The sequence below is a fragment of the Lepeophtheirus salmonis genome, chromosome 9, assembly GCF_016086655.4.
Source record: "Lepeophtheirus salmonis chromosome 9, UVic_Lsal_1.4, whole genome shotgun sequence".
Lineage (NCBI taxonomy): Eukaryota > Metazoa > Arthropoda > Copepoda > Siphonostomatoida > Caligidae > Lepeophtheirus > Lepeophtheirus salmonis.
The window spans coordinates 9801198-9829018 of record NC_052139.2 but is presented as its reverse complement, the minus strand read 5'-3'; the positions used below and the strand labels follow the sequence as shown (position 1 = coordinate 9829018).

The 27821-nt window shown below is 32.7% G+C and overlaps 1 protein-coding gene across 1 annotated transcript in view; it reads left to right on the top strand.

The window, feature by feature from the left end:
• Positions 1-22412: 22412 nt before the first annotated feature.
• LOC121124579 (uncharacterized) overlaps positions 22413-27821 on the top strand; it is an 89086-nt gene continuing 83677 nt past the window's right edge. Inside the window, exons 1-2 of the mRNA XM_040719736.2 lie at positions 22413-22444; positions 22601-22766. Coding sequence (XP_040575670.2) covers positions 22413-22444; positions 22601-22766 — 198 coding nt within the window. The remainder of the gene's footprint in view (positions 22445-22600; positions 22767-27821) is intronic.

Sequence of the window (27821 nt, the reverse complement as noted above, 5' to 3'; positions counted from 1 at the left end):
ATCTCTCCTATTATAAATAAGCTTGTGTCTCTCCCTCGTCAAGACGCAACATTGGCGACGAGGATGGGATCAGGATCACGTGACCTCTCTGCTGTGGGATCATCGGCGAAGCTAGCCCTGTTGGAGATGGGTAGCCCTTTTTCGTCGATAGGGAGAACGCTCGTTCGTTTGCGGAAGGCGGAGCAATATGGACTGTGCCTATGTTTGGGCCTCGTGGAGGAAGGAAGAGAACCTTGGTCACTTTCAAGAAGTAAAGTGTTTGTTCGGGTCAGGGACCACATAATTAAAAATGGGTTTAGTCCTACACAATTTTGGTTCTCTACTGTTCCTACTCTCCCGTTCACATCATTGGCTAATGGATGTGGAACGGTATCTCTTGTGGATCATCCCGAGTTGGATGAGGGTACATCGAGCAAGATGTCTCCCAGGGACGAGCAGGGTGCTCGGGTCCTTAAAACCTCAACAAGGGTGAGTGTTGTTTCTCCCAGGGACGAGCAGGGTGCTCGGGTCCTTAAAACTTCAACAAGGGTGAATGTTATTTCTCCCAGGGACGAGCAAGGTGCTCGGGTCCTTAAAACCTTTATGAGGAGTATTGTCCTCCTTTCTCCGGTGCGCGTGCTGAGAGCACGGCACGTCTATGGAGATAAACTTTTGCTGTACATGGAAGAATGTTTTGTCCTCGCCTGGACATGGATGGAGCGGATCTATAGGGTGCTGTTCATGGAGAGGAACCTGTTTAAGCACCGCCATGGATTTGGTGCTTGGGGGGTGATGTTATGTATTTAATATGTCCTTTCTGGTTTTTATCTTCTTATATAAGTACTGTGTTTTACGTGTAATAAATAGTGTCGTCTTTTATAAGTATATTAGAGTATATTTAGAACACACATGATCTAGTGTTACATTATTCCTCCACGTGAATTCTTCTCCTCATGTCTCTTGGTCATCCTGGATCTCTCCTATTATAAATAAGCTTGCGTCTCTCCCTCGTCAAGACGCAACAGTGCAAAAAGCCTTGTGAGGGTAGAGATGCCAATTTTGACACCAGAAATGAAAAAAATCTTTTAAGAAAAGCCCAAGCCTCCTTATGGACTTTTTCATAAATTGTATCAATACTTCTTTCATTTTTTTAAAAAGGTATTTAAAAAAAAATAATTATGGTACCCCCAATGCTCCACCTCCCATCTGTCTTGAGCAAGACGACTATTCAATTTCCTCCGACTCAAATATGAAATAATCTTTTTCTAGGATGACCCAATTTCTATTAACCTTGGGATAGACAAAGTAATTTTTCCATGTCATTCCATTATTAATCAAAATTTATGCGGCTTACATCTAATTTTGATAGATTAATATAATTCATGGAGGGTCACCCCCAGTTTGAATTTCATTTGATCAGAAGGAAAAAATCAAATTACGAAAAATATAATACAATTTTTTCAGTATATATTAAGCTACTGATCCTTTATGTATAAAATACTAGCTAAGGATTACCTGGCGTTGCTCGAGCTACGGAGGAAGAGGGAAATCACATAGAAAATGGCCAAATTAATTGAGAAAATTAAAAAAATATTCAGAAAATACTTCTATATACTAATAATTATAATATGAATATTTTGTTGATGTCTAAAAAGATTCTAATTCTCTTTTAAGGTAATCTACAAAGTCTTATCATCGCAACTCTGACCCCTCAAAAAAATACTCTTATTATTGCCTCTTGTAACAATAGTATTATTATGAATATCAAAAAAAAAAAAAATTGGTTATAAACTTGAAATAACCTACAAACATATATGCATCTAAAAAATTGTATAGATGAGAAGTACATATTTAATTTACTTTAAAAAATTCCAAAATATAAATTTGCGAAGAAAATTGCAAAGAACTCTTTTTGCGCTAATTTTGCAAAAAAAAATAATTAATAGCATTTAATGGAATTGTAAAAGAAACACAAACCTACCAATATTTTTTTCGTACTTGCAAAAAAGCTATGAAGAATAATGTTGTCGAAAAAATAGCTTTAGATAAATGGTTCTTTTTTGCAAATATTGCAAAATTAATTTAATAAAATGTTCTGAAAAATTGAAAATACCTCAGTTTTATGTTACATAACTTATGCGTTAGCAATTATATAAAAAAATAAAGTGGCCAAGAGCGACTTGCATCACATATGAATAACTTATGCGTTAGCAATTATATGCGTAAAAAGCATCGTTTTGTGTCTTTTCTTGTTTAAAAAACTGAAAATTGACGTTTCATAAAAAAAAAAAAAAAAAAAAAAAGTTGAAGAATGATTCAGAAAATGAAAGATATTTCAGTTAAACATCAATTTTTATTTTTCAAATTTATTTGCGAACGAATGTCCAAACAAATTTCTACCAAACTTTATTCCATTCACTAATCGCATTTTCCATTGGAAGCTCTTTTTTTTTGCACCTGAAATAAACGAAATTGCAATTTTCACCAATTTATTTTTTAGCCTATACCTTTTTTGATTTTGAATAATTTAAGACAACCTAGTAATTCGTATAGTTCGTTTTGAAACGCCAATCACTTATTGATAAATAACTCAACCCCTAACTAGTCTCCTTGAGCTGCAAAAAACGGTTTTTAGCTTTTAGGTATAGCAAGACACGCCCTTGTATGTCCTCCCTAGAAATCGACACCCCCGTCTTAGCCTGTCCCAGCTTCAAAGAGGGACCCATGCACAATTTCAGCCTCCTAATTTCAATGGTGAGGGAACTTATAAAATATAATTAAAGGACATCTACTGGTATGTTCTTAACAAGCTAATCATTTTCTTCTATTCATTATTCTCGCAACGTGAATACTTTCACCAAGGTAAGGAATCCTGTATGCAGCACCGGGCACGCGCAAACATGAATTCAAATACGCGTGCAAAATGGGTCTATTGAAAAGAACAATGCAATGTTTTAGGTAAGATAATATTATTGATAAGTAATAACTAATAACTATTAGTTACTTTTTGGACGCCATATTTATTGTGTTTTGTAATTCCAATCATGCCCAATAAGTGTTGGGCTCTAGGGTGTGGAACGGTCTATGACAACGAGCCCCAAATGTCAGGTGTCACAATCCGTATGTGGCCAAACAAAGACAACCCCGGACTTGATACCGCCTTGCTGAGAGCCATTCTAAGAGAAACAGATCTGAAGGAGAGAGATTAGGCACCATCCAAAAGTACAAAGCTGTGTTCCCTGCATTTCAATGAATCTGATTTCATCTGTGAGTCTTGAAGAAGTCAGCCCCTTGACAAGGCTCTAAAGAAGAGGTAAGACAGCTGCTCACTTTTGATTTGTATGCGATTATAACTGTCCTTCTTTTACAGGTATCTCAAACCTGATGTTGTACCATCCCTATGGCCAAACTGTCCCAAGTACCTCTCAACTCCTAAAGCTTCATCAAGACCAACTCAAGCTGTGACCACGTCACGTAGGACTCAACAGGTCAATGACCTACTACATCATCTGGAATTTGAACTCTTGATTGAGGATTCAGTCCTCTCAGTGGAAAAACTTGGTGACAAATTGGGCAAGGAGACACTCCCATCATACTTCATCACAAAACCAAGTGTTACCCTTTTGAAGCTCTCCCATGATGAGAAATTGATCAACACTGTTATTTAAGCCATCAATTTGGCTTCCTTTTGGGAGAAAAAAGAATTGGTCAATTATCAAATCTTCATATTTGCTAATAAATACATTAGTTATACCTTCAAAAATCATTAGATAATCACATCGTATTTTTTTTCATTTATTATTCTGAGTATTCAAACCTGATCAAACAGTAACCTAGGAAGACATTTTCAACGAGTTAGTGAAGTTTCTCAACTCCTCAGAGACACTTGGAGTTGGCTACGTAAAGAGAGATGAGCTTCGGGAACCAATGTCTGAGAAGAACAAACTTGGCCTCTCTTTCTTGAGAAATTTTGTCGACTTTCTCATCGAGTGGCAAAACAGTAAAGCACCTGGCCTCACAGCAAAGCAGACGTGCCTTGCACAGGCAGATCTGGCAGAGTATCTTCTCCTATGTACTCCTCGGCATGTTCTTGTCTGATCCAATCGAAAGAAGGTTCGGCTGGTACAGACAACTAAGTAGAGGTATCTGCAACATCAGCGTGAGACAGATCCTTGAAGCAGAGATAAAGATTCGTATTCTGAGTGTTGTCAAATTCTCAGGTAAATAAGTCTATAGTAAGCTACTTTATTTAGGTATTACTTATTTTTACAATATAATAATATCATTATAATGTGTAATTTTTTTAAATTTTCAGGTATGACTTCTTCAGAAATTAAAGGTATGCTGGATGAAGACTTGGTAAAAGATGAGCTCATTTTGACTAACTGGCAACCAGATGACTTTCAGGAACTAGCTTCTAAGGGAGAGAGTAATGTTTTCTACTTTGTTGCAGGGTATATTGGTTTTTCTTTGAAGAAGATCAGTTGTACATCATGCCAAGAGTTAATGGTCATCAGAGACACAACTCCGGACTCAATAACCTTTGATAGCCCAACCAATCAGTATGTAGACCTGGAAGAATTCATCGACATAATGAGCATAGTGGTGTTGTCGACTACATCTGACCTTCTCTAACTCTCCTGTCTTTATGCTCACTCTATGTTCTCTTGCATCACAGCTACTCCTGAAGATAAAGACAGTTTACTTGGCACCCCAAATCCTAGAGCTTCATTTGTTGACACATTCATTGAGAGGATGCAGGACAGTTTAAACTCTGACATTATCGCCGTTGAGGGAGTTAAGTCCGAGGAAGGATACTCCTGGTCAGCTTTTCTTCAAAGAATTTCATTCGCTTTGTTTAATGTCATGGGTAAAAATTAAAGTGCTAAAATGAAGGATGACATCCTATTTTTAACAAAAAAAGAGAATGAGAGCTAAGAATTCAGAAGCTAATAGAAAAAAAAAGCTAAAATTCAATCAAAAATTCTGACCTGTAAACTTGGACCAACTTTGTACTTTTTGATAGTGTCTTCTTCCTTTATATGTTTTTAATGTTTATTTTGATTAAAGTACTAGTAAAATACCACTTCTATTATAAATATGTAGCTTCATTTTTATTATTTTGATATATTTCCCTTAGCAAACTACTTTTAAAAACTCTTTATTTTGTAGCAAACACTTCAAGGAAGACATTCCATACAGAATAAACAAATACCCATATTGGAAACGCGTGAGCACAGTGTCCTGTCCTGCTTACAGGAGTCTTTGACCAAGGTGACTATATATAAAGGTGAGGCAACAAGGATCACCTAAGACAGTAAGGTTGGCGTTAGCTGCCTCAGCTCACGTAGCGAAGTCACTGTTGCAGCAGTTCAGATAATGCCATGGAAGTGATCTGCTACAATATGAATATGTTAAGCAAAAATGGCACCATCTCAAGGTTCAAAGCGTGTCTTGCCATACCTTGCTGTCCCAATCCGCGGGATGCCCAGTATTTTGCATTTCCTTAGATAAATTTGATGCTCCAGTGTCTTTTCATCTCATTCTGCAGGAGAAAAGATTCAATTAGTATTAAGAATGCTAAAATTTGTGATAGGCATTTTAAATCCATTGATTTTGAGCGGAATCTCTCTTCTTGACTTTAAGGCCGGAAGAAATTAAAAAGTGATGCAGTCCCCTCACTCCATATTCCCTTTGCTTCTCCCAGTTCAAATGAACCAGAATTCTCCAGAAATATTCCTGTCTTAAGAAATTCAGCTGGTGAAGAGTAGTTAGATGATGGCGAAATAGTTTCTAAATCAATAACGAGTCACTTATTTTCGTCAAATATACAAGAAAAATGAACATGATGAAGATGCAATTGAATGATAGGAAACTTTAAAGATTCTAGACTTCTTGAATCTCATGAAACCAAAAAAGTAATTACAGAAGAATCATTTTCAGTTTCCAATGATTGTTCAGATCAGGGTCTGCCTTATATTGCAGGATTTTTGGGGAAAAAAAATTAAGACCTTTATCCAAATCTAGGGGAAAAGACATGTGACTTCGGATTTTATGGTTAAACGTCTAGCCCTTGCATTGAATTAGTCTTTAAGGGAGGCCTTACGATCCCCTCGTGTCAAGCTAAATTTTAACTTGATAGTAGTCCCTGTATTTGGCAATTGTCGAGGTTTGTTGAATTTATATTATCAACTCTTCCGTTTTATGAGAGGAAAAGCAGGATATTAAATGACATTAAATTTTTGCTCTTTTAATATTATAAAGCAATTAAAATGGTATTGAATATTTTTGATTTAAAAAAATTGAAGATTCGTTTTTATATTTCAGTGATAGAAAATAATTATAACATAGTTAAAACTAATTATTCCAAAAACATAACAAATCAATGATTAATTGCTTTAAATGTATTTTATCATTGTGTAAAAGTATATTAATTTTATAGGTATGTTACAAAAAATTTCTAAATCAATATTTTCTATTTAAACCTTTTTTATCGAATAGGTAAAAAAGGTATTTTTGGTATCAAAACCAACTTATCATCGAAATTTCATCCCTTTTTTTTCTACTGTTTATGTTACACCAAAATCTGTGATCTAATATGATATTTCAATAAAAAAAAAATACAAGTTTCTTAAACATCAAGAGATTTTAATGAAATTTTCAGGAATTAAGGAACATACTTTAGTGGAAAAGTTGATACTTTTAAATACCGTCAATTAAAAAATAAATAATAATAAGACAAAGTTCTTTCATATTGCACAGTAATACAGATTGATGGTGATAAGATGGGGTTAAAATTTATATACTTCGCATTAACAAATTAATAGAAAACTTTACAAGACATTGAATAGGTAAATTTATTAACTTTTATCTAATCCATTACACTTTATTTGTAATTTTGATGACTCAGATGTGACTTATTTTCAGCAAATGGGGCTATTAAACAAAGTAACGTATTGAATTTTTTTTTATTGGGTGAGAGATTAAGAATTTATCTACAATAAGTATAAATGCCGTCAAATTAATTTATCTTATTTAAATAATGAAAATACAACATTTCTATAGGAATCCCCCAAACACTTCTAGACTTCCGCAAGTTTTTTTCACACCGTAAATCAGCATTTTTTAACATACCTTCATTTTAGTTCATAATATTTACAAATCAGTAATAAAATTATTACTGATCCTATATTGGTTTGAACAGTAAAAAGTGATGTTCCTAAAACAATTTTATTATCAAATAAATCTTTTTTTTTTTTTTTTGACTAAAATGAAGTTACACAAAATTAGTAATGCTAATAATAATTAATCCCAGTGAACTATCAAATTTTTGAAGGGGTTATTCCAGACGTTTTGTACAATTATAGTCTTTCTTGACTAAAACTAATTTCTTCGCCGTCCACAGGAGGTGGGTTGGAGAGGCTAGATCCCCCCCCCTAAATTTAGGAATTTTTACTTCTTACTATAATTTTATTTTGGTGAGGATGAAAAAATTTTACGAGAAAATAGGGGAAATTGGTTTTTCATTGGGGCAAAAATTACCAACACCGTTTTATAATTAGTTATATATTTAGGTTTATTTTATATATGGGGCATTCCACATCAAGTGTACACACTTTTTTGCAATATACTGAATGATCAGCACTGATTTTGTTTATTTTTTGTAAGCTGGATTTTATATGTAAAATAAGAAATTGTGTGAAATATTAGGGTTCTGTGATTCAAGTGGGCTGCTATAGGCCCGATCAAAGTTTGGCCTAATGCGTGGGACCAGTGTTGTTCAGAAGCCCATAATTCCGCTCGTAGTTACTCGATAAAAAAAAAGTATGTCAAAAGATGCCCAAGAACATAACCTTTAACTTATATTGAATTATTATCTTATTTTAATCAAAAATAAACGTTTGGGGCTTTGGTGTGATCTACAAAATGGCGCCCCTGCCAAGCAGCAAAACCGATTTTGTTTTCATTTTGGTATAACATGTATCAGAGTATGTTTTCAAAACATATTCAAAATTCAGAAGCGGATCTTAATGGGATCACTTCCAACATGACGTCAAAAATAATTTGTGAATCTTTTCATAGCTCGTTTTTCATATATTTCATGCAAAAGGGATTCCCACTTAGAAAAGTGTGTTATATTGATGTAAGTAGTATGTATGTATCTTGAAGACCATTGATATAATTAATATTGAAAAGGTTTTGTTGATCAGTAAAACAGTTATCAGTTCTCAATGTAGTGTACTTCGAAATATCCAATATACCCTCCCCCTCCCTGTCAACTGGGAGTAATAAATGTATTACCCCTTATATCATCAATTCTATTGAGATTTACCCGGAGACTTTGACTTATGTGGGATAATTTCTGGAAATGTAAATCTGACTGTTGCGATTGTGGTTCAATTTCGACACTTATTCTTGCTTACAGTTATCAAACACATTACAGGTGGATAGGTAGTTAAGGTGGTAATTTGGAATGTCCAACACGACGTAAAGTGGGTCCCCCACTACTACCCTAGTGGAACTTATCTCAGTATCACACTAAGCAGTAGACTGTCGAAGGGTTTCCTGTGATCCCAATACTGAGCTGGGGGATGTTGAGGCATTATCATGAAAGACTATACTATTATTGGAATCTGGCTCTCTCAAATATCCGAACATGCATAGAATCATGAATATGAGTGATTTATACACATACTTTTCCACACTAGAAAAGGGGGGAGGATCATGTTATCAAAACCCTCAACTTTACGGTACGCATCTTGCCCGTATACTAGATCATCTTCACTTTCTATTTATAGACTTGGACTTGTCGCTGAGACAAGTTTTGGCTAACTAAAGCCGCAAGATGTAATTCCTCAACTAAAGATATTCTAAATACAAATCATCCTACACGTAGACCATTATTGTTACAGAAAGACGTACTTGAATAAGGGATGACTTCCACCTTAGAACACAAATGTTTTACCCCTGAACCGTCATCAGTTAACTTGACATATTACGAGCAAAGAAGGCATGCGCCGTCTACTCATAGCCATGTGTCATAGGAATGATCTAAACACAGCTCAGAAAGATCAACCCTACCCTCTGATCGACTTTTAACTTTCTTCCTACCATCATCTTACTGATGCTCAAGTTATCATGACTTTTACCCAATCCTTTTTACGAGATAATTGGAGTTTGTATGTGACTCAAGACACCTTGGAAAATAAAAGAGACTTGCATAGCTGGTATGGGAATCTCTCAGTCAATACCAAGGTTGTAAGGCGTATAATACTTCAAATCCACTAAGCGAACAGTGAAAGCTCAATCCTCGACTGACGTAAAATACTTAGTTTAGAGTCTTAGAGAAGAGAATAAATAAGACACTTAAGAGTTCTTACTACGAATCATATATTTTTTTAAAGCACAATATTTAATTACATCAGTCGCAAAATACAGGTTGATAAAAAAAAATTTAAAATCAAGAGTTATGTTACAGCCTCCTTCAAATACTTATCTTTTTAGCACAATGGAAAAAAAATATAAGTTTTTTTGGGAATGCATTACAGATAAAAAAATGATTACCTTAAAGCCAATGGGAAAACATTTATCCACGTGAAAGCTCAATCCTTTAATTTAATTTGAATTTCCAAGATAATCAAATCTATGTAATTAAATCAAAGAAGATGTGTGCGCTCATGAATGAAGGAGAGTAACACGGAGGAGATGTTGGAGAGCTTTAAGTGCAAGTCCTTGTTGAACTAGTGGATCGACATTGGAGTCATTCCTTGGTAGATACGAAGTGGGATTTTTGTTTATTTTCTTTTTTTATAGCTGCTTGTTGTTAAACTAATAACACATCATGTCAGCTAAGCTGATCTTCTCCAAAATGTTCTCCAAATTGTCAGAATTAACATGTTTAATTTTATATAACGGGAGGATGTATTTTATGCACTAAATTAATTACTGGTGGGAGTACCCTGGATTTCTTGGAGTTACTACTATTAAGCAGGGAACACTGAAATGAATATGGATCCATATTTTTTTTCTTTTGGTGTGCACTTACATTGGCTCAAGTGCCGAAAAAAAGTTTCTCATATAACAATAATAAATTAAATGCAATAAATTGAAACGTTGAGAGTTAATTTATCTTACTCATTCATATTTAATTTTTATTATAAAAGCTTTAGCAAAGACCCAAGCAGGTTAAATACTCCCTCCGCTGAATCACAGAGCATATGTGATTTTTTTGGGTCTCACTTTGTAGATCAATTTTTTTTCGGGTTTAATTTATTAATCGATTTTTTTTTTGGTCTCATAGATTATTATAGACCAATTACTATTAAGTTTTAAATTAACCGTCCTTGATATTTTCAAAAAATTTCAAAAGTAAACGATGTGTTCTAGAACAAATACTATATACATATAATATAAATGTATTTGTTCGATTATACAAGCAAATCAGTTGAGTAATATTTAATAAGTCGTATGAATGATAAGAATATTCATGGGTTGGAACTATTCAGGGATACATTCACTTTCAGATAAAAGTCTCTGGATGTGAAATATAAAATAAAGATATTCTAATTATGTATTACAACAATATGAAATTATAACCATACATCTAAAATGTATAACAATTTTAAATTAAGATGTGCTTTTAATTTGACAATTGCTAAGGCCTAAGATCATCGTATTATAGATTCTTTATAAAGTTATAGGACTCAATTGTTCTTTTGTTCCAAGGCCTACTTAGTTTAAAATTTCCTATGTTTTAAAAAAATGGAATAAGTAAGTTTTTATTTTTCCTCAAACTATATATATAGGGGTACAACCTATATTGTAACAAAAGAATGTGGGATTTAAAAAAATATAAAGACCCTATGATAATGATTTTGAGGCTATCCAGGAAATTTGAAGTACCAAAGTATATTTAGGAAGCTTTTTGAGAAATCAAAGTAATTCTATTAGACTTAAATCGGTCATTATCGGTCTTTAAGCAGTAATTATAACAGTTGAAATTACGTGGGTATGTGGCAAGAATTTATTATTATACGTTCTAGATATCAATTATTATTTTCTTCGTAAGTATCTAATGTCGTGTATTTTAATTAAATGACTGGTAAATCTAAATCCGTGTTTACCTGATGTATTAATGCAATACTTTTAGTAATCGACCTTTTATTGTTTTACCTTCTTGTGTATGTACACGTTTGTGTTTAAACCAGTGTCTTGTAGAGCTCAAGAGAATATATCATATTTTATCTTTATCCCTGGCCTAGTGTCTCCTTTACTCCTCACTGCCACCTCATCTAGGAAAACGAGACATAATAGTAATATTATTCTAATTAAGTTAATGGCAATACACCACATATCTAATATTTCTCAATACTAGCTAGGAGTAGTGTTGTGTTGGTCATTATTTAGGACCATGGTCCAGTCCAGTCCGGTCCCATCTAGTGCAGTACCACTTGCAAGTTCTTAAAGAAGGTAAAGTCCATCCTTCGTGACGCCAATGAGTGTGTTTTTCCTCCTTTTAATTATTCCCTTATATAATAATGAATGATTTAATCAATTAACAATATAATATCTTCGTATTATATTGAATTATTGAAAATGGCCAAATTAATTCAGAAAATACTTCCATATACTAATAATTATAATATGAATGTTTTGTTGTTGTCTAAAAAGATCCTGATTAATTCTAATTCTCTTGGATTCTTCACACTATATCAATCCGGTTAAGTTAGGTAATCGACAAATTCTCATTATTGCAGAACCTTCTTGTAACTTTAGTAATATTATTATTAATATTAAAAAAATAATGCGTTATAAACTTGAAATAACATACCAAGATATATGTATCGAAAAAATTGTCATGATAATAAATACATTTTTTATTTACTTTAAATAACTCTCAAATCAAATTTCACGAAAAAACTTGCTAAAAACTTTTATTGCACTAATTTTGAAAAAAAATAATTAATAGCATTTATTGGAATTGTAAAATAAACACAAGCCTACCAATATTTTTTTGTATTTTCAAAAAACAAAAATTTATGAAAAATAATGCTGTCGAAAAAATATCAGTCGATAACTGTTTCATTTGTGCAAATATTGCAAAAATTATGTAATAAAATGTTCTGGAAATTAAAAATACTCCGTGCAAAACGTATAGTCGGTATTTTTATGTGAAAAAAGCATCGTTTTGTGTCATTTTTACTTAAAAAACTGATAATTGACGTTTGATAAAAAATTGAAAAGAAAGAGAGAAAAAATTGAAAAATTATTCAGAAAATGACAGATATTTCTGAAAAACATCCATTCTTATTTGGGAAATTTATATGCAAATGAAATTCCAGAAAAATTTCTACTAAGTTTAATCCCTTTACTAATCCCATTTTCATTGGAAGCTCCTTCTTTTTTCACCTGAAATAAACGAAATTGCAATTTTAACGAATTTCTTTTTTAGCCCATAACTTTTTTGATTTTGAATAAATTAAAAAAACGTAGTAATTCATATAGCTATTTCGAACTGCCAATCACTTATTGATAAATAACTCAACCCCTAACTAGTCTCCTTGAGCTGCAAAAAACGGTTTTTGGATTTTAGGTATAGCATAAGCCCCCGTATATAACCTCCCCATAAATCGACACCCCCGTTGTAGTCTGTCTCGGCTCAAAAGAGGTACCCATGCAAAATTTCAGCCTCCTAGGTTCAATGGTGTGGGAACGTATTAAGGACGTCTACACACACATATAATCTCTTTTTATAAATATACAGATCTTATCCTTGGGAACTCGTAGAGATGGGATTTTTGTAAGAGCGCGAGGAGAAGGCGAGAGAAAGATTTATGGTGCACCTGAATGAATACTCTTGTTAATATCAACTGCCTGTTATATGATTTTGAGAGGAGAAAATAAATTACTGCTACATAGAAGAACACCTGCTACCTATTTTTAAAATAGAATTAGTGGAACGAAAGTATTGTAATTGTATAAAAATTCATATATAATATTTTATATGTAGCATCTTTAAATCAATTTAAACCAAAGATAGGTAAAAAATCTTGTTTCAGATGAAGATACTAACACTACGAGGACTTATTAAATAATGAACAAAAAGGAAGATGGAGCACACGCAACAACCGTTTTTACTTTTCTTACTGGTTAACTTATTTTTTCCATACACAGATTCATTTTTTACCATGATTTAGGATAAATCGGATAGTTATTTTTCGGATTCGTGTCGGTTCAGATCTTTACACGTAAATTTCGGGAACCTGAACTTTCGGAAACAAAATTACACCACTACTTTTCTCAAATTTTGTTAACATCTTACCAAAAGTTTGGACCTTAATAACATAGGTATCGGATTACGGTTACATTTTTTCTGATTACTGATTCCGAAATTAAGTTTATTTGTTTGGTTTTCTTCTAGTTCTAGTCCGGATTCTGGTACCGGTTCCGGTTGCTCCAGGTCAGAAATATTTTTTTAATACTTATAATAGGAAATGTTTTCATTTTGATTGTAGACAAATGACTTTCGTTTTGTTGATATTGTCTGTAACTTGGGTCTATTTAGACTGTCACGCACAATTATAACTTGAGAACACAGGCAATATCTACAACCATATTTTGGAGTATTTGGAAGGTGCCTAAAAGTAAGGGGTATTTGTAAAGCGGCAGTAGTAGTTTTTAATCATGTTGGTAGCTCTGCTATTGTACAAAACAAGTTTTGAAGCAGTGTATTCTGATTTGTTACAAAATGACAGGAAATTTTTACAATGCCAATTTTCCACACAGGTAATTTTCTCAATGGCATTTTCTAGTGGCAGTTTTCCTAGAACCCTAATAAGTTATTAAATTACTAAAATAATTTAACTTTTATAGTTTTAAAACCAGGGACTTGAGTTCGATGAATTTCTCATATTTTTAATGTTTTATTAACTACACACCATTTTTACCCTTCCCCCAATGCCCCCAAAGGGAAAAATAAGGACCGAAAGGGAATTCCGTCAAAGCAAAGGACATGTAATTTATTTTTTTGCAGACAAGGGGAACAGAGCTAACTCTAAAGTTAACAGGCTCTTGTTAGGAGTCCTGGCCTCAAAGAGAGATAAAGACCTGGACGTACAGTCCTCGCTTAAAAGAGTTTACAATACAAATTACCATTTAAAAAAAATATATTATCTAATAAATTTACATGTATACAAAAATAAATAAGCATCAAACATAACATAATAGTGCATAGAGAGAGAAACCAAAATAATACTTTACACAGAAAAAAATACTATACACAACAAAATTGATAATAAAAGAGGGAGACATGGCAGTAGCCATGCACCATGGGATGGGAAGAGGCACCCCAGTAAATGATACAAAGTGTAATATAGAAATAAAGTAATTTGGTATTTAATATACTAAATATATAAATATAATTTAAAGTAAGGTGTAAAGTAGAAGATTTTGCATTGAGGACAACTTTAATGCATGAATCGACCAGGTACATCCAGAGGGTGAGGTACCTTAGACTTATCCCTTAAGTCAAACAGCAATCTTGATAAACCCTTATAGGAGTAATATATTCAAACATACTTCAGGTATTAGGTCGAGATAAAGGAAGAGTTTTCATTACATTGGTTGATCCAGGGGAACACAAAACGTTGAAGGAACAAATCCAAACAACAGAACTGCTGATTATTCTCTGTATCCAAAATTAAAAAAGTTCCTTGGGGTTGAGATAATTAAGGTTCACCAATTATGAGATCTAGGAAAACGAGGCACCCTCGAGCCAATCAGAGATCATTAAGAGGTAGGAGGAGTACCAAACCAATCTGTTCCAAGGACCATACATTAAAGAAACATATCAGTCTGTAAGGAAGGGGAAGTTGGGTGATAAGGGAGGAAAAGAGAGTTCCAAAACATCTGAACTGCAAAGGCAATACCGAAGTTGACATGGGGACAGAAGAAAAGAAGAAGTTTAGTATAAAACAGAAAATCAGTCCGACTCAAGAAAAGAGGGTGGAGGTATGTAGTCACACACCTACACAATACGTGGAGTATAAAACTTGCGACCCTTCCAATGATAAAATGAGAAAACTGAAAGTCAAGAAATAATGTTTTAATTAGTAAAAAGGTGAGGGGAATCCACTGATCAGCTTATTAAACCTAAAACACAGCAGGAGAAAGGAAAACAAAAACAGGAAGAATATTAAAATATGGTACCCAAAAGATTCCTTGACTTGCAGAAGCCAATCCACTCGTGTAAACTGCTGATTCAATATTCTTGGCATTGAGTTTGTTAAGGATAACGTGCAACAAAAATATACTCCCCTCAAATTGACCGGATGTGATGTGTATTGGGAGATATTTAATCTAAGGATGGCTTTGACAACGAGGCCGGTTAACCGGAGAGGGCTCGTCCTTGTTTGTTTGTGACCAGAATGGATCTCAGGAAAAATTAAAGGCCGTCAGGACCACATTCAGCCTCTTTAGTATGAAATAAGTCGGTTATTGTGTCGTGGTCAAACCCCCATCAAAGTCTGAGGGTTGTTCACACTTATATGTAAACCTTTTTGTATTCCCCTTTGGAAGAACAACCCCTTACAATGACAAATGTAAGGCGGCGTGTCAGAAAGTCACTCGGGATAATGTATTTATAAAAGCTATAAATGGGGCTGATCTTTTCAAGTCTGTTCCTTTGGTTGCAGTTTCACTAGATAGTAGATAGGGACATGGGAATCTTGTTCATCTATTCATGCCCGTCACTTATTAGATGACGAGGCATTTGGCTATAAAGCTCAGAATTAAATCAATGAACATACTTAAAAAGAACATTCGTGATGCAAAAAAGGGGGTAAATTTTATACTTACTGATTAAAACCCATAGATCCCAATAACCCATGAAGTTAGCCTCCACCGAATAGAAAAGGTTAAAGGGGAAGAACCCTTTAAGCTTACCTTAGCTTTTATGTACTCCAAAAAGGGTACATAGTTTATTTAGAGGCCCCGCCACGGATCGTCTTATCCAGTATACTCCTCAACCTAACTGTACAGTTTATTAGAGTTGTTGAAGGAAATCAAACAATAATTAAATAAACAAACAATAAACATACATGTTAATAGATTTTGTGGGTATTCGCACCCTATGTTAACCCGTAATGGCCTCAACACGGCATGAATTTGATTAACGAGTATTCTCACTGTCCATAGAAAATTAAACAGAAGTAAATAAAGAGAATAACCCTGACATATAAAAATAATAATATTAGTGAGTACTAACAGTAAAGTAAACAAAAGAAATATATAATAATAAATATTTATCCAGGAGTGATGTTGAATAAAATAACATATTTTTCATTCTAATTATACATTAGAAATGAACAATGTTTATAATAGTCTGTTCATTAAACAGATTTCATAGCCCGAACCAATCCTGTGACAGATATTGTTGAGCTTCTGAAAATAGTATCAGTGATATAGAAATAGTTATGACAAATGTTCAAAAGTCTGTATTGGTGCAACCATATCGAAAAGCAATGATTGCCCAAAAAATCTATAACAATTAAGCAATGTAGTAGCCATGAAAATTTGTGGACACGATCCAGGTGACTAATGACAGGGGTGATCAACCTTGGTATCATTCTCACGCACCAAAAAATAAAGTATTGTCCTTTAAATGTAGAGATGACACCTTTAATAGTTGGCCAAATCGAGGCATGAAAAAACAATCATTGATAAAAAAAAGTGATTTAACCCAAAAAACCAGTTACTACCACAAATATTGGGCTTGAAAAATAGAGAAAAGGCAATTGGTAAAATTGAAAAATGTATTTGAGTGACAAAACAGGTCAGCTTAAGGGATAAATTACACCGTAAACGCCCAAATAAATTACCCATAGTTGGTTGTGCATTCTACTTGAAGGGGGAAAAGGTTTTAAGAAAGGAGGGGGTATGTTTGTAGTAAGGTATTAGCTTAACCTCTGACCTCTGTGTGCCTTTTAACTGAAATTTGTTTTTATTTAATTTACTTTACTCGATTCAAGCACAAGAATCGTAGAAAAAATTGCCCTAGTTTTATATCTAAAACCAGAGATACTGTTAAAGATATTACATCACGAACAGTTTTTCTCCGTTTTATAGAAACTAGTGAGAGAACTAGTTAGAGACGGACACAAGGAAATCTAAACTTTTATTCTTTATATTAAAATAAAGAAACAAAAGTACCCACAAAAATCAGCAGGCCATTTCAGACCATATTATTAATGTGCATATGAGAATAGAAAAGAAAGGAAGATACCACAGTATGAGAAGGAATTATGGTACCTAAGAAAAAGGAAAATATGAAGGGGTTGTTACACAATTAACAACAGCTGGTTGGTTGAGATAATTGTTTGGGTGATATGTAAATCCAGCAGGCGACCCACTATTGCCTATGGGGTATTCTCCCTGCTTGATGGATTTATAATAGGAAAGGAGGGAGGAGGTGATGGAAAGGAGTTAGGAGTAGGAACATACTCATCCCTAGTTCTGGGGGAGAGCATGTGGGTCGAAGGCCAATCTGAAAGGCAGATTTAAAGCCATGAAGGCTAAATTTTCCAAGAGGAGAAACTCTTGGAGAAGTGCACGGTAGACCCGGAGGAGTCATAATAAAAGGATCACAGGAAGAAAGATAACTATTCTCATAGGAAGGAGAAACATTACCACTTTCTGTTCAGGATCTATGTGGTAGATAAATTCGAAGAAGCAGGAGGCCTTATGGTTCTGTTGAAATTTCTCAGATTATAAGCTCCTAACTTAGGAAGACTTACATTAGAAGAAGAAGGTCATGATTTTCCCGAGGTGAACAGTCTCTTAGGTTGTTTAAAAAAAAAAAAAAAAATTTATTGGGGCAGGGGATAAAGGACCCTTGTCTGCAATATGTAACCTTTTACTACCACTAGGGACACTAGTAGTTAAGATATTTGTTGATTTTTATTAGTAGCCTAAGAAGATCTATGTACGCCTTTTAGTAGACTATACAATTTTTATAAATTTATAAGGCCATACAATAACCTTTCTTAGTATTAACCCTACTGGGTAGTCTACTAAGAGTAAGTACCAGCGGAGGATTTCCCTTTTTAGAGACCTTCAAAGATAAAGGATTGAAACTAGGGGTTCCCAACTTGAGAATCCTATTTAAGACACCCACCTGTGAGGGTTTACATTTAGATAAGGAAACATTTTTAGGAACAGAGTTTCCCTGGGAAGTTAAGGCAAAGGATTTTTCAAGATTATGGGTGACCAATTTGTAGAATACCCTTCAAAAACTGAGTGATTTTATTTTTCAGTAATTTTAAAACACCTGGTTGCTCACATACTGTGCACCATCTCTTTGAGATCCATAAACAAACTTTGTTTTCATTCAGTTCCTTAAATAAACTCGTGGTAAGCATCATGGTTATGAATAAGCTAGAGCATCAAGAGGATTAAATTCCTGGGATTAATAATGCCTTCTATGACAAAGGGTTACTTTTAACTACTCTGAAATGTTGATGAAACACTATTAACAAATGAAACCCTCAAATATTTACCTTCACGAGCCTTTCATTTGTACAAAGGAGATAGTTCAACTCACGAAATTAATAATTATGTGTCATTTCAGGTGATATCTACTATGAAGTTATTTGTTATAGGATCATTCAATTATTCAGATACATAATTTCGAATAAAAAATTCAAAAATTACTCTAGTCTGCATCAGTTGCTTGGGAAGAGGAAGGCTTCTGCTCCTTATTATTTTACATTATATTTGTGAAATTAAAAAATTAAACTCAAAATAAAGAGCAATAAATTATTTTTGAAATTTATTGGAATTAGTTGAAACATTTAATGAACATAAAATCAATTGTCCACAGAGTCCATTAATATAAGAAAAGTTCTCAAATCACCATTTCTGAAATAATATTTTAATTTCCATCAAGGTTATAAAGTCCTTCTTATCCATATCACTTAACTATAAATGCCACATTTTCTTAAATTTAAATAGTAGCTTACCATTAATCATATTTCTACTCTTTTGTTTCATATATGTATGTGCAAAGTGCGTAGTCCGTTTTTGCAAACGGGTACAAAAGATGGCATAGAAAAAAAACATATTCCCCACATGAGTTTTCAAAAAAAGATCCGGACCTTCAAGAGTTATGGAAGACTGCTGTTCCGAAGGAATATATATCTGGTAATATATTAATAATTTTTTTTTATATTAAGACTTATATTTGCATACAAAAATATTGGTGTAAATTGTTTGCTAGTAAAATCATGATATCAATTTATAATATATATTTATTTCATAGATTATATTAATATTTATTTTCTGGTTGTATGTTTATACCTCGCATCAACTTTATATTTGCCGAAAAAAATCACTGTACATACTAAAACGAGCTCAATTCATTTTTTGAATTATTTTATCTAAAAGGTTTAGTGAATTCCCTCTATTTATAATGTTCCGTTATTTTAACAAGTTGTTACATGTTATATCATATTCAATGAATGCGATTTAACTGGAATAGTAACTGTTTTTCCTGTGCAGTAGGAAATGAAATACTAAAACACATCTTCAATATCAATAATATTCAAGCTACCACTGAAGAAGAAGCTGATAAAAGCAGTTTAATTGAATTGATTAATAAAGAAGGACTTATTACCCCTTTGAATTTGCTCTTTTTGTCAATTTGCTTCATAAACAACTTCCTAAGTAGCATTTGGAAGAAACCAGATTTTATCAAAAAGTTATTGAACGCTTCATCTGCTACTAATATTTCCAATTGTGCAGTGATCTAAAGAATTAATGGCGATGAAAGTGCATTTTCAAATCTAGATAAAAAATGTGAATCTGGTCAGAAGTACCAGAATTTATTGAGCAAGGATTTCATGCAAAGTAATCAATGTCAATATCAGGAACTTTGTAAAGTCAAGAAACAATAAAATTTGTTCAAGTCTGAAGTGGAAATGAATCATATCAACGAAAAAAAGCTGCTAAATTATCCTTTGTGTCTTCCGAAAAAAAACTTCATTTGAATATTCTTGATAGCCCCGTTAAATCCTAAAAATACATTCCACATTTTGATTAATTGTTATTCATTTTTTTATCATTGATAATGCAGAATTATACCTTACGTTGTATTAAAAGGTCTCAACTTAAGGGAATATATAAAAAAAATACTACTCAAATATATCATGTTTGGTTATTCATAAATTTTTGATTATATTTAACCACTATTGACTTTATTAATCCTTTTTGTTTTTGGTACTACACTTGAACAGGTAAAAAATCGGTGGCTATTCCAGTCTATAGCTACCCTTGATTATATTACATACATGTTATTTTCTTCATATACTACATCATCTCTTTAAAAATGGATTGATAATAACTTTCAATATGGTTCTAGCCTGCATTCCACCTTGGTTTTTGTATTTATGGTTACCAATGGTTTTATGGTTTTCTCTACATTGAATATTTTTTTATTGTAATTAATATTATAAAGGAAAAGTTTTTCTGTTACCCTTCTTTACTTTTTCTTTATTATTATTTTTATCTTCTGTTATTTGTGCTGTCGGTTTTTGAAAATATACTTGTTTAATTGGTTGGGGAGCAGACATAGAATGACGGTCCGTAGCATGGACACCTAAGTAAAATAAATCACTTATTATTAATATAACTGCCGAAAAAAGTTAAGGGGTTGTCATGTAATTACTCAGTAGTCGGGTGAAAGTAATATTCAGGGTTTCTTTCTTGTATCTTCTGGGTGTTGTTGTAACGTTATGCCCCCCCCGTGCACGTGCTCATAATGTAACATCGGTCGATTTCGACTATTTCCATCATTTCATCGATGTTTTTATAATTGGTCTTCCGGAATGGAATCGCCGAAATCAATTTAGTGCATGATTGGCTGTTACAGTATACAGACCATAAACAACAAATACATTTTTTGCCGTGCTGTTTGTGTTTTCGCTTATATATAAAAAAAGCTGTAAAATATAGAGGATTATCTCTTAGCTTGTGTCCATCTTTAATGCTCAATTAAACAATACTGAGTCTAGCAACTATAAAATTATGTTAGAAGTACTTTTAATACGAAATCTTTTCTTTCTAATGCAATCTAGCTGAATCCGATGAGATTTATGCAAAGCGAGATCCAGAATACTACAGCTATCTGTCTGAAAAATAATGGATTTTTTTTTTGCCTATCCTATAGAAATACTAATGAATAGATAAGCTTTTTATAAAATACTATGAAATAATATTTTAAACTGTATATAAAATACTATGAAATAATATTTTAAACTGTATCGAATAAAATACTATGTAGGATTTTAATATTAATAGGACTAATCATAGTCTGGGAGTAATTAAGAGATTAAGAAATAAATAACAATTGGTGCGATTGATTTATTTGGCTAACTGCCAGAAGATTTTGGGCGTTATTTCTGTTTCTTTTGGGACGAAAGATTGTGTGATTCAATGGAAGTAACAACGTGATATATTATTATTCAGAGATTTGCACATTTAATACAACAAATATTCATGCTATCATAAAGTCTCATTTGATAATTAGGTTTCGAGATTTTTTAACATAATAATTCAATGAATATTAGTATTGAAATGAGCTGAAACTGACTAAAATCAGTTCATTCATTGCAGAGATGGAATCTAACAGGCAAAGTATAGCCAATTTGATTCATGCCCAGCAACAACACCAGAAAAACGGGGCCATGGATTAGTCAAGAAACTCTCAGATCGACCTCTACCTCACCTACGTCGTCCACTATCTTAGGGATGGTCAATTTAAAAAGATGGTATTTCACTTCGAATAAATGTAAATATATTGACAAGAAATTGTACTGGATACCCATTTATATTTATAGAGAAAAAAAACAGATTGGTAGCAAGATGGATATAATATATTTTTGAATATCCCAGTTCTTCATCATTTTACAACTCATGACGTCATGGATTCACCCTCTCCTGTTCTTCTTCTCTTCTTCCTTTCATACTCACCTTCAATCCTCCCTTTATTCTATTAATAACTGGATATTTTTAAAAGAAAATAAAGGTCGAAAATCCAAATAATAGCCCAAAATCCAAATAAATCTTATTTGCATAATTTGGTCATCCTTCTTTAACCATAAATTAATGAAAATTAAAGATACAGACTAAGATTAACTCGCTCATCCTCTTCCTAACTCCATTTTTTTAATTTGTATTTAATAAATGTTCTTTCTTTTTCTGTTATGTAAGTGAGATATACCGTATACGTCACACATATATAACTTATTTTAATTATATAGGATACTTCTATTTAATTAGTTGATAATATTGCTACACGTAAACATTAGTATTGTGCTTTTGTTCAATCCTTTTAGACTGGACGTGCGCTCAAAAGAAAATGTACTTTTGAAATAATACCTATGTCTATTTTGATGATGCATGATTTTTGTGGGTAAGATAATCTTTTTATTTTTTCAAAGCACAAGAAATAGACCTAGTTATAAAATACGCACTCTTTCAAAAAATTAAAAAAAACGGGGGGAAGGGGGATTAAACAAGATGCGGAATAACTTTCTGCCTTTGAGTCTAGTTACTATTTGATTTACAGAACTGAGAGTGTTGCTTTGTTGAGAAAAAAAAAAGATACAATGTCAGGAAAGTCCATAAGTAATGCTGTGCAGTCAATCGCAGAAATTTCTGCTATTTCTTCTTCTGGAGCCGCAGGGATTGTTTTGGAAAGACCTGATCATCATGATACTCAAGGAAATGAAGAGGTAAGAATTCTAATTTAGACAATGTTTTAATATTATTAGCTAAATTATCAAACTACTCAATTGGCAAGCATAGGGTATGAAATAAAGTTATAGAGCCATTGACCAACCCTTTTCGAAAAACAATCACTCTGAAAAGTTGAGGGATTACGGTGTCAATCATGGTTCTAATTTTTTATGGGTAAAGAAACAACTCCAAAAAATGTATTTGACACTTCATGTAATCATCTTATTTGGTTAATTGCGTTATGTATGGTTGGGACCAACTCTATGTAAAAAAAAAAAAAACTGTTTTTGCAAGATATTATGCTTTTTCAACAGTAATTTTCAATATGAAATAATGAATATTAATTGGTAACAGAGATATGATTAGCACTTCTTCTATTAGAACCCATTTTGGTGTTTATTTATGATATAATTAATTGAAAGCCGTAAAGCAGTAATTAATCGATCTACATTTGAACCACATGTGTTTTTATAATGATCATTATTGAATACACAAAAATATATTTTTTCACTGTCAGGGACATTTTCAATTCTCACCTAATTATTTTTGCATGCAGTGAATTGTGATCGAGCGTATAGTTGTTTTGAGATTCCTTCTGTATTTCCAGCTTGTAAAATCGATCTTTCGTCGCGTTCATAACAACAGCTAAGAGGTTACGCTATTCACCCCGCCCTTTGTCTACGTCGGGTATTGAAACTCGTACTGTTGCATTCAAATGTGCATGGGGACTTTTTTTTTTGTCAGACTCTCTTTTCTTTTTTTTGCCTGCATCTCGAGGGTATTTTTTGATTCCATTTTAATATTGGCGTCCTTCTCAATATTGAAGCAAACATTGCGTAAAATGTTAACCCCAACAACTTTGACTTCTTCAACGTGGTGAGCACGTTTCGGTCGCACTTTTTACATGTGCTGGCATCCTTGATTTTTTTATAACATACGCGGCAAAGGTCAGGATAAATTATTTTTTTAGTATCCACAGAAGTAGAAGGACTTTTGATACTAAAAGAATCAAAACTGATCTGGTTTCCACTATCATAGGTTGGATTTTCATCCATGTATTATATTAGGGACTGTTGCTCTTGCATTGCCTTATCTGCTTTTTCTTGTTGCACGCATGTTATTTGAATGCTGGTTATTATATTTTTGAGCTCTTCCTCAGTCTCTACATCTTGAAAAATGTCATCCGGTAAAAAGGACGTCGAAAAGCCCACTCTTGCCATGCAGCTGAATAGAGCGTTGTTTCCATACCTCTTAATCCCAGAATGAAAGGCTCTATTCTAAATAAACTGAACGAATCTTAATCCCTCCATCCAATAGTTGCTTTTTTTTATCTTGCACCCAAGTAACAAACATATTTTCAATATCTTGATTAGCTCGTTGGATGTTCCCCTGACTTTTTGAGTCATGTGGCTTCCCATGAAGGATTTTTAAGGTCGGCCAGTACTCCTTTAAACTGTTAATTACACTCTTTACTAATTCTGGGCAATTGGCTGAAGACTACTTGAAGCACCAAACAACGTAAATATGCCAATGAGCTGACAGGCTACTTCTTCCACCCTCTTTGATTTTAATGCATTCAAAACCACAAACTTAGTTAGAGTACTTAGACTTACAGAGAGGATTGAACTCAGAAGACATAATTGGCTTAACCAAAATACCTCATGAGGAATCTTTTTGTTTTTTCTGGCAGGGCTCAAATACTTGAAAAAATAGTTCAACATCAAAAACATGTATTGCTTTTGTATTTTTGAGCAAATTTTTCAACATTCTGTCTCTTCCACCATCATCGATAGCCGAATATTACTTGAATTTTCTTGCAAGGGATATATTAATTTTGTCTTATTTCCTACTATCATTAGGTCATAATGTTTAAGGAGCCAATATATTCTTGGTGTCTTCCTTATGACTGCCTTCGTTTTTCACTTCATCAATTAACATTTGGTATTTAGTTTCAGAAAGTGAAACACTATTTTTAACAACACGTTTATTTATACTTGATGCGTAATGTCTAGTGTTGCAAAATAAAACGCTAGTATCACACTGACACTCAGCATTTTAAAACTAATCAAATATTACTCCATTTTTTATGACGTCATCAAAAGTTATAACTTATAAGGGTACAAAGTAGATTCAAGCCCAAATAATCATATACAAACTTCAATTGGTGCAGTACAATCCCCTACTTGCATCCTCGAATATATTTAGATCCTAAGGTTTGGGGCAATTACTATTATACAATTGTACAATTCAAATTTTGTAACTCAAGCATACCATGAGTATGTAATCAACATATTTTTTTGATTACAAGAAATAATTTAACGCACACAAAGCTACACAGATACCTATGCACTATGCTTGACTTTGTATTGTTATTTACAGTAAATAATATGTATTATATACTTTTCCGACACTTGACCCCAGCATTATATATGATATCTTGTTATGTATAAAATGTCAATGATTATATAGTTTGCCTGAGACTATCAGGCATTATATACGTAACATAGGTATTATATATAATGTCGGATTTTAATACTTTGCGAGTAACATATATAACGACTACGAGGCATCAACAGGAAATTGTATTCTTGTTCTTTTGGAAATGAAGCATAAGTATATTGGGGTTTTATTGATTCTCTATCATATTCTAAACTAGATATATATCAATTTTCAGGCTGGAAAAAAACAACATTCTTCTTTAGATCCTTATAACTTATTCATAATACATAGTGATGAGGAATATTATAGCTTATATTATACAAAAATATTCGATATATAATTTACAAAAATCCTAATATCAAAAATATGCATTCCCAAGGATTTTTGTTCCATGTATTAGCAAATAGTCAACATTATCATAATATTTTTTTAATTTCAATGCCAATTTCATGACGTCATGCCCCGAAAGAAGAAGAAGAAGATCTAGGCAATCGAAAGAAGATACTTCTTATTTAATCATCTATCTCAAGATATGTTCGAATTCGGATTCCGAATTCCACGAGGGACAACCACAGGATAATTCATCTAAGGAAAACTACCAAAACTCATAAAGGAAATAGAGTGGACTCCTTCTATGGGAATAAAATACCAGGATAGAAACAATAAAACGATCCATTCACGATGAGTATTTCAATATTCCGAAATGGGATAATTTAAAGAATACAAAATGCAACAAAATCCTTGGAGATGCATATATCTTAAATGTATCTATATTGAAATTATACATTGCATTTTCTAGAGTATAAGGTATAATATTTATCCTCTCTTTGTACTTTGAATAAGTTACAAGGGTCGAAATAAGAGTGTTGTTTTAATTTGGAGGCTGTTAAAGGGTAAACCATGACTCTGAGCAATAATAGTTCCGAATTACTATAATCCCAGATATTTCAGAATTCAGATGACTGAGAAAAAAACTGAAATCATTTTTGAATTTTGCACTCAAAAATAAATTCGATTATTGGCTTGAATTCATTAAAATGGAATTAAACATAACGTTGTATATATAATATATTAATTATTAGTTAATTATATAATAAAATATAGTTGTGTACATAAGATAATAATCAGTTTTCATCATTATTGGATTGTTTTAAACATTATATGGTGCAGTTGGTAGGATTTTGAAGATCAAGTTAACGTATATATTCAAAAGTGCCCAAAAAGGTTGAATTGGAAGAAGAAAATCGAGATTTGATAGGGAAGGTCAATATTTTAGAAGGAAATCTAACATTGTTCAATGAAAATAAGAAGAATGGGAATGATGATGATGTTGATCAAAGAGCTATAGTGATCTCGTGTAGAATCCATCAGAAGAGATGAACAACACCGCGAAAGTGTCGGATTTTTTAAAAATAATTCTATTGTACAAAGACTGACGAAATATAGGTACAAATTTGGAGAAAGAAAGCGTCACAAAAATGGATCAAGATATGAAAATTCTAATAAAATCTCCACTTCAGATTGAGGAACACATAGATTATAAAGAATTTGTAAATTGGAAGACCTCATGGGATAATTATCTGTTGGCTCTGGGATTTGGGGATCAGAATGAAACGAAGAAAAGTGATGGAGAAAATTATAAAAAAAAATAATCATGGAACTTGTGGAAAATTACCTTAAGAGACAAATTAATGTAGCATTGGAACGGCTCAAGTTAGTGGGATAGAAGTAGAGTAAATATGAGTTTTTTTGATTAATTTTTAAGGGCTTTATGTTGTCAAGCAAAAAATGCTGGATTAAAGGAGATGTGATTTGAAGACTGGGTATTTTTACTTATTATAATAGGACTTAATAATGATGGAACAAAAAATACCTGTTGTCTAAATTTTTTGAGCTATCACTTTTAAAAGTTATATCTATTTGCCGTAGCAAAGAAGAGGGCTAAATTTAGGAAGATACTTTGGGAAGAAAATAAAGTTCGATATCCAGTATAAAAACAAATAACAAAAAGATTAGATAAGATAAACTCAAAGATGTTCTTTTTGTGGAAGAAGTTATAATAGAAGTAGAAAAAAATGTCCTTCATATGGGAAGCAATATAATCAATTTCAAAAATTCGGTCATTTTAAATTAATGTGTGAATCAAACAGAGTATTTTTCAAATCTAAACATCGCAAAGACCGGTACTTATTAATTCGTGTATATACCAATAATAATAAATTATAAAAAACCATGAGGTAATAGGTGAGACGAGGGAATCGACAGCTGACAGCTAAATACATAGGATATTTTTGTATAACCGAGGTAATGCCGTGCGTTGTCACTCCTTAAACAAGGTAAAATTGATTTCTTGTAATGTTATTGGGGTTTTTTTTTTTTTATTATCAAGTTACTGTTACTGAATAAGTCAAGTTTGAATTTAGACTACTCCAATGTAGTGACGTCATAAATTCGTACAACCGGCCCTATATATGTATTATCTAGGTATAATAAAATAAATATTTTATTTGAGTAAATATAAACATTGTCCATATTTTATTGTATTATTATGAAAGCATGGACATTTTTTTGCAAGATTTGTGCAATGTTCCCTTATACATATGTGGTCCATC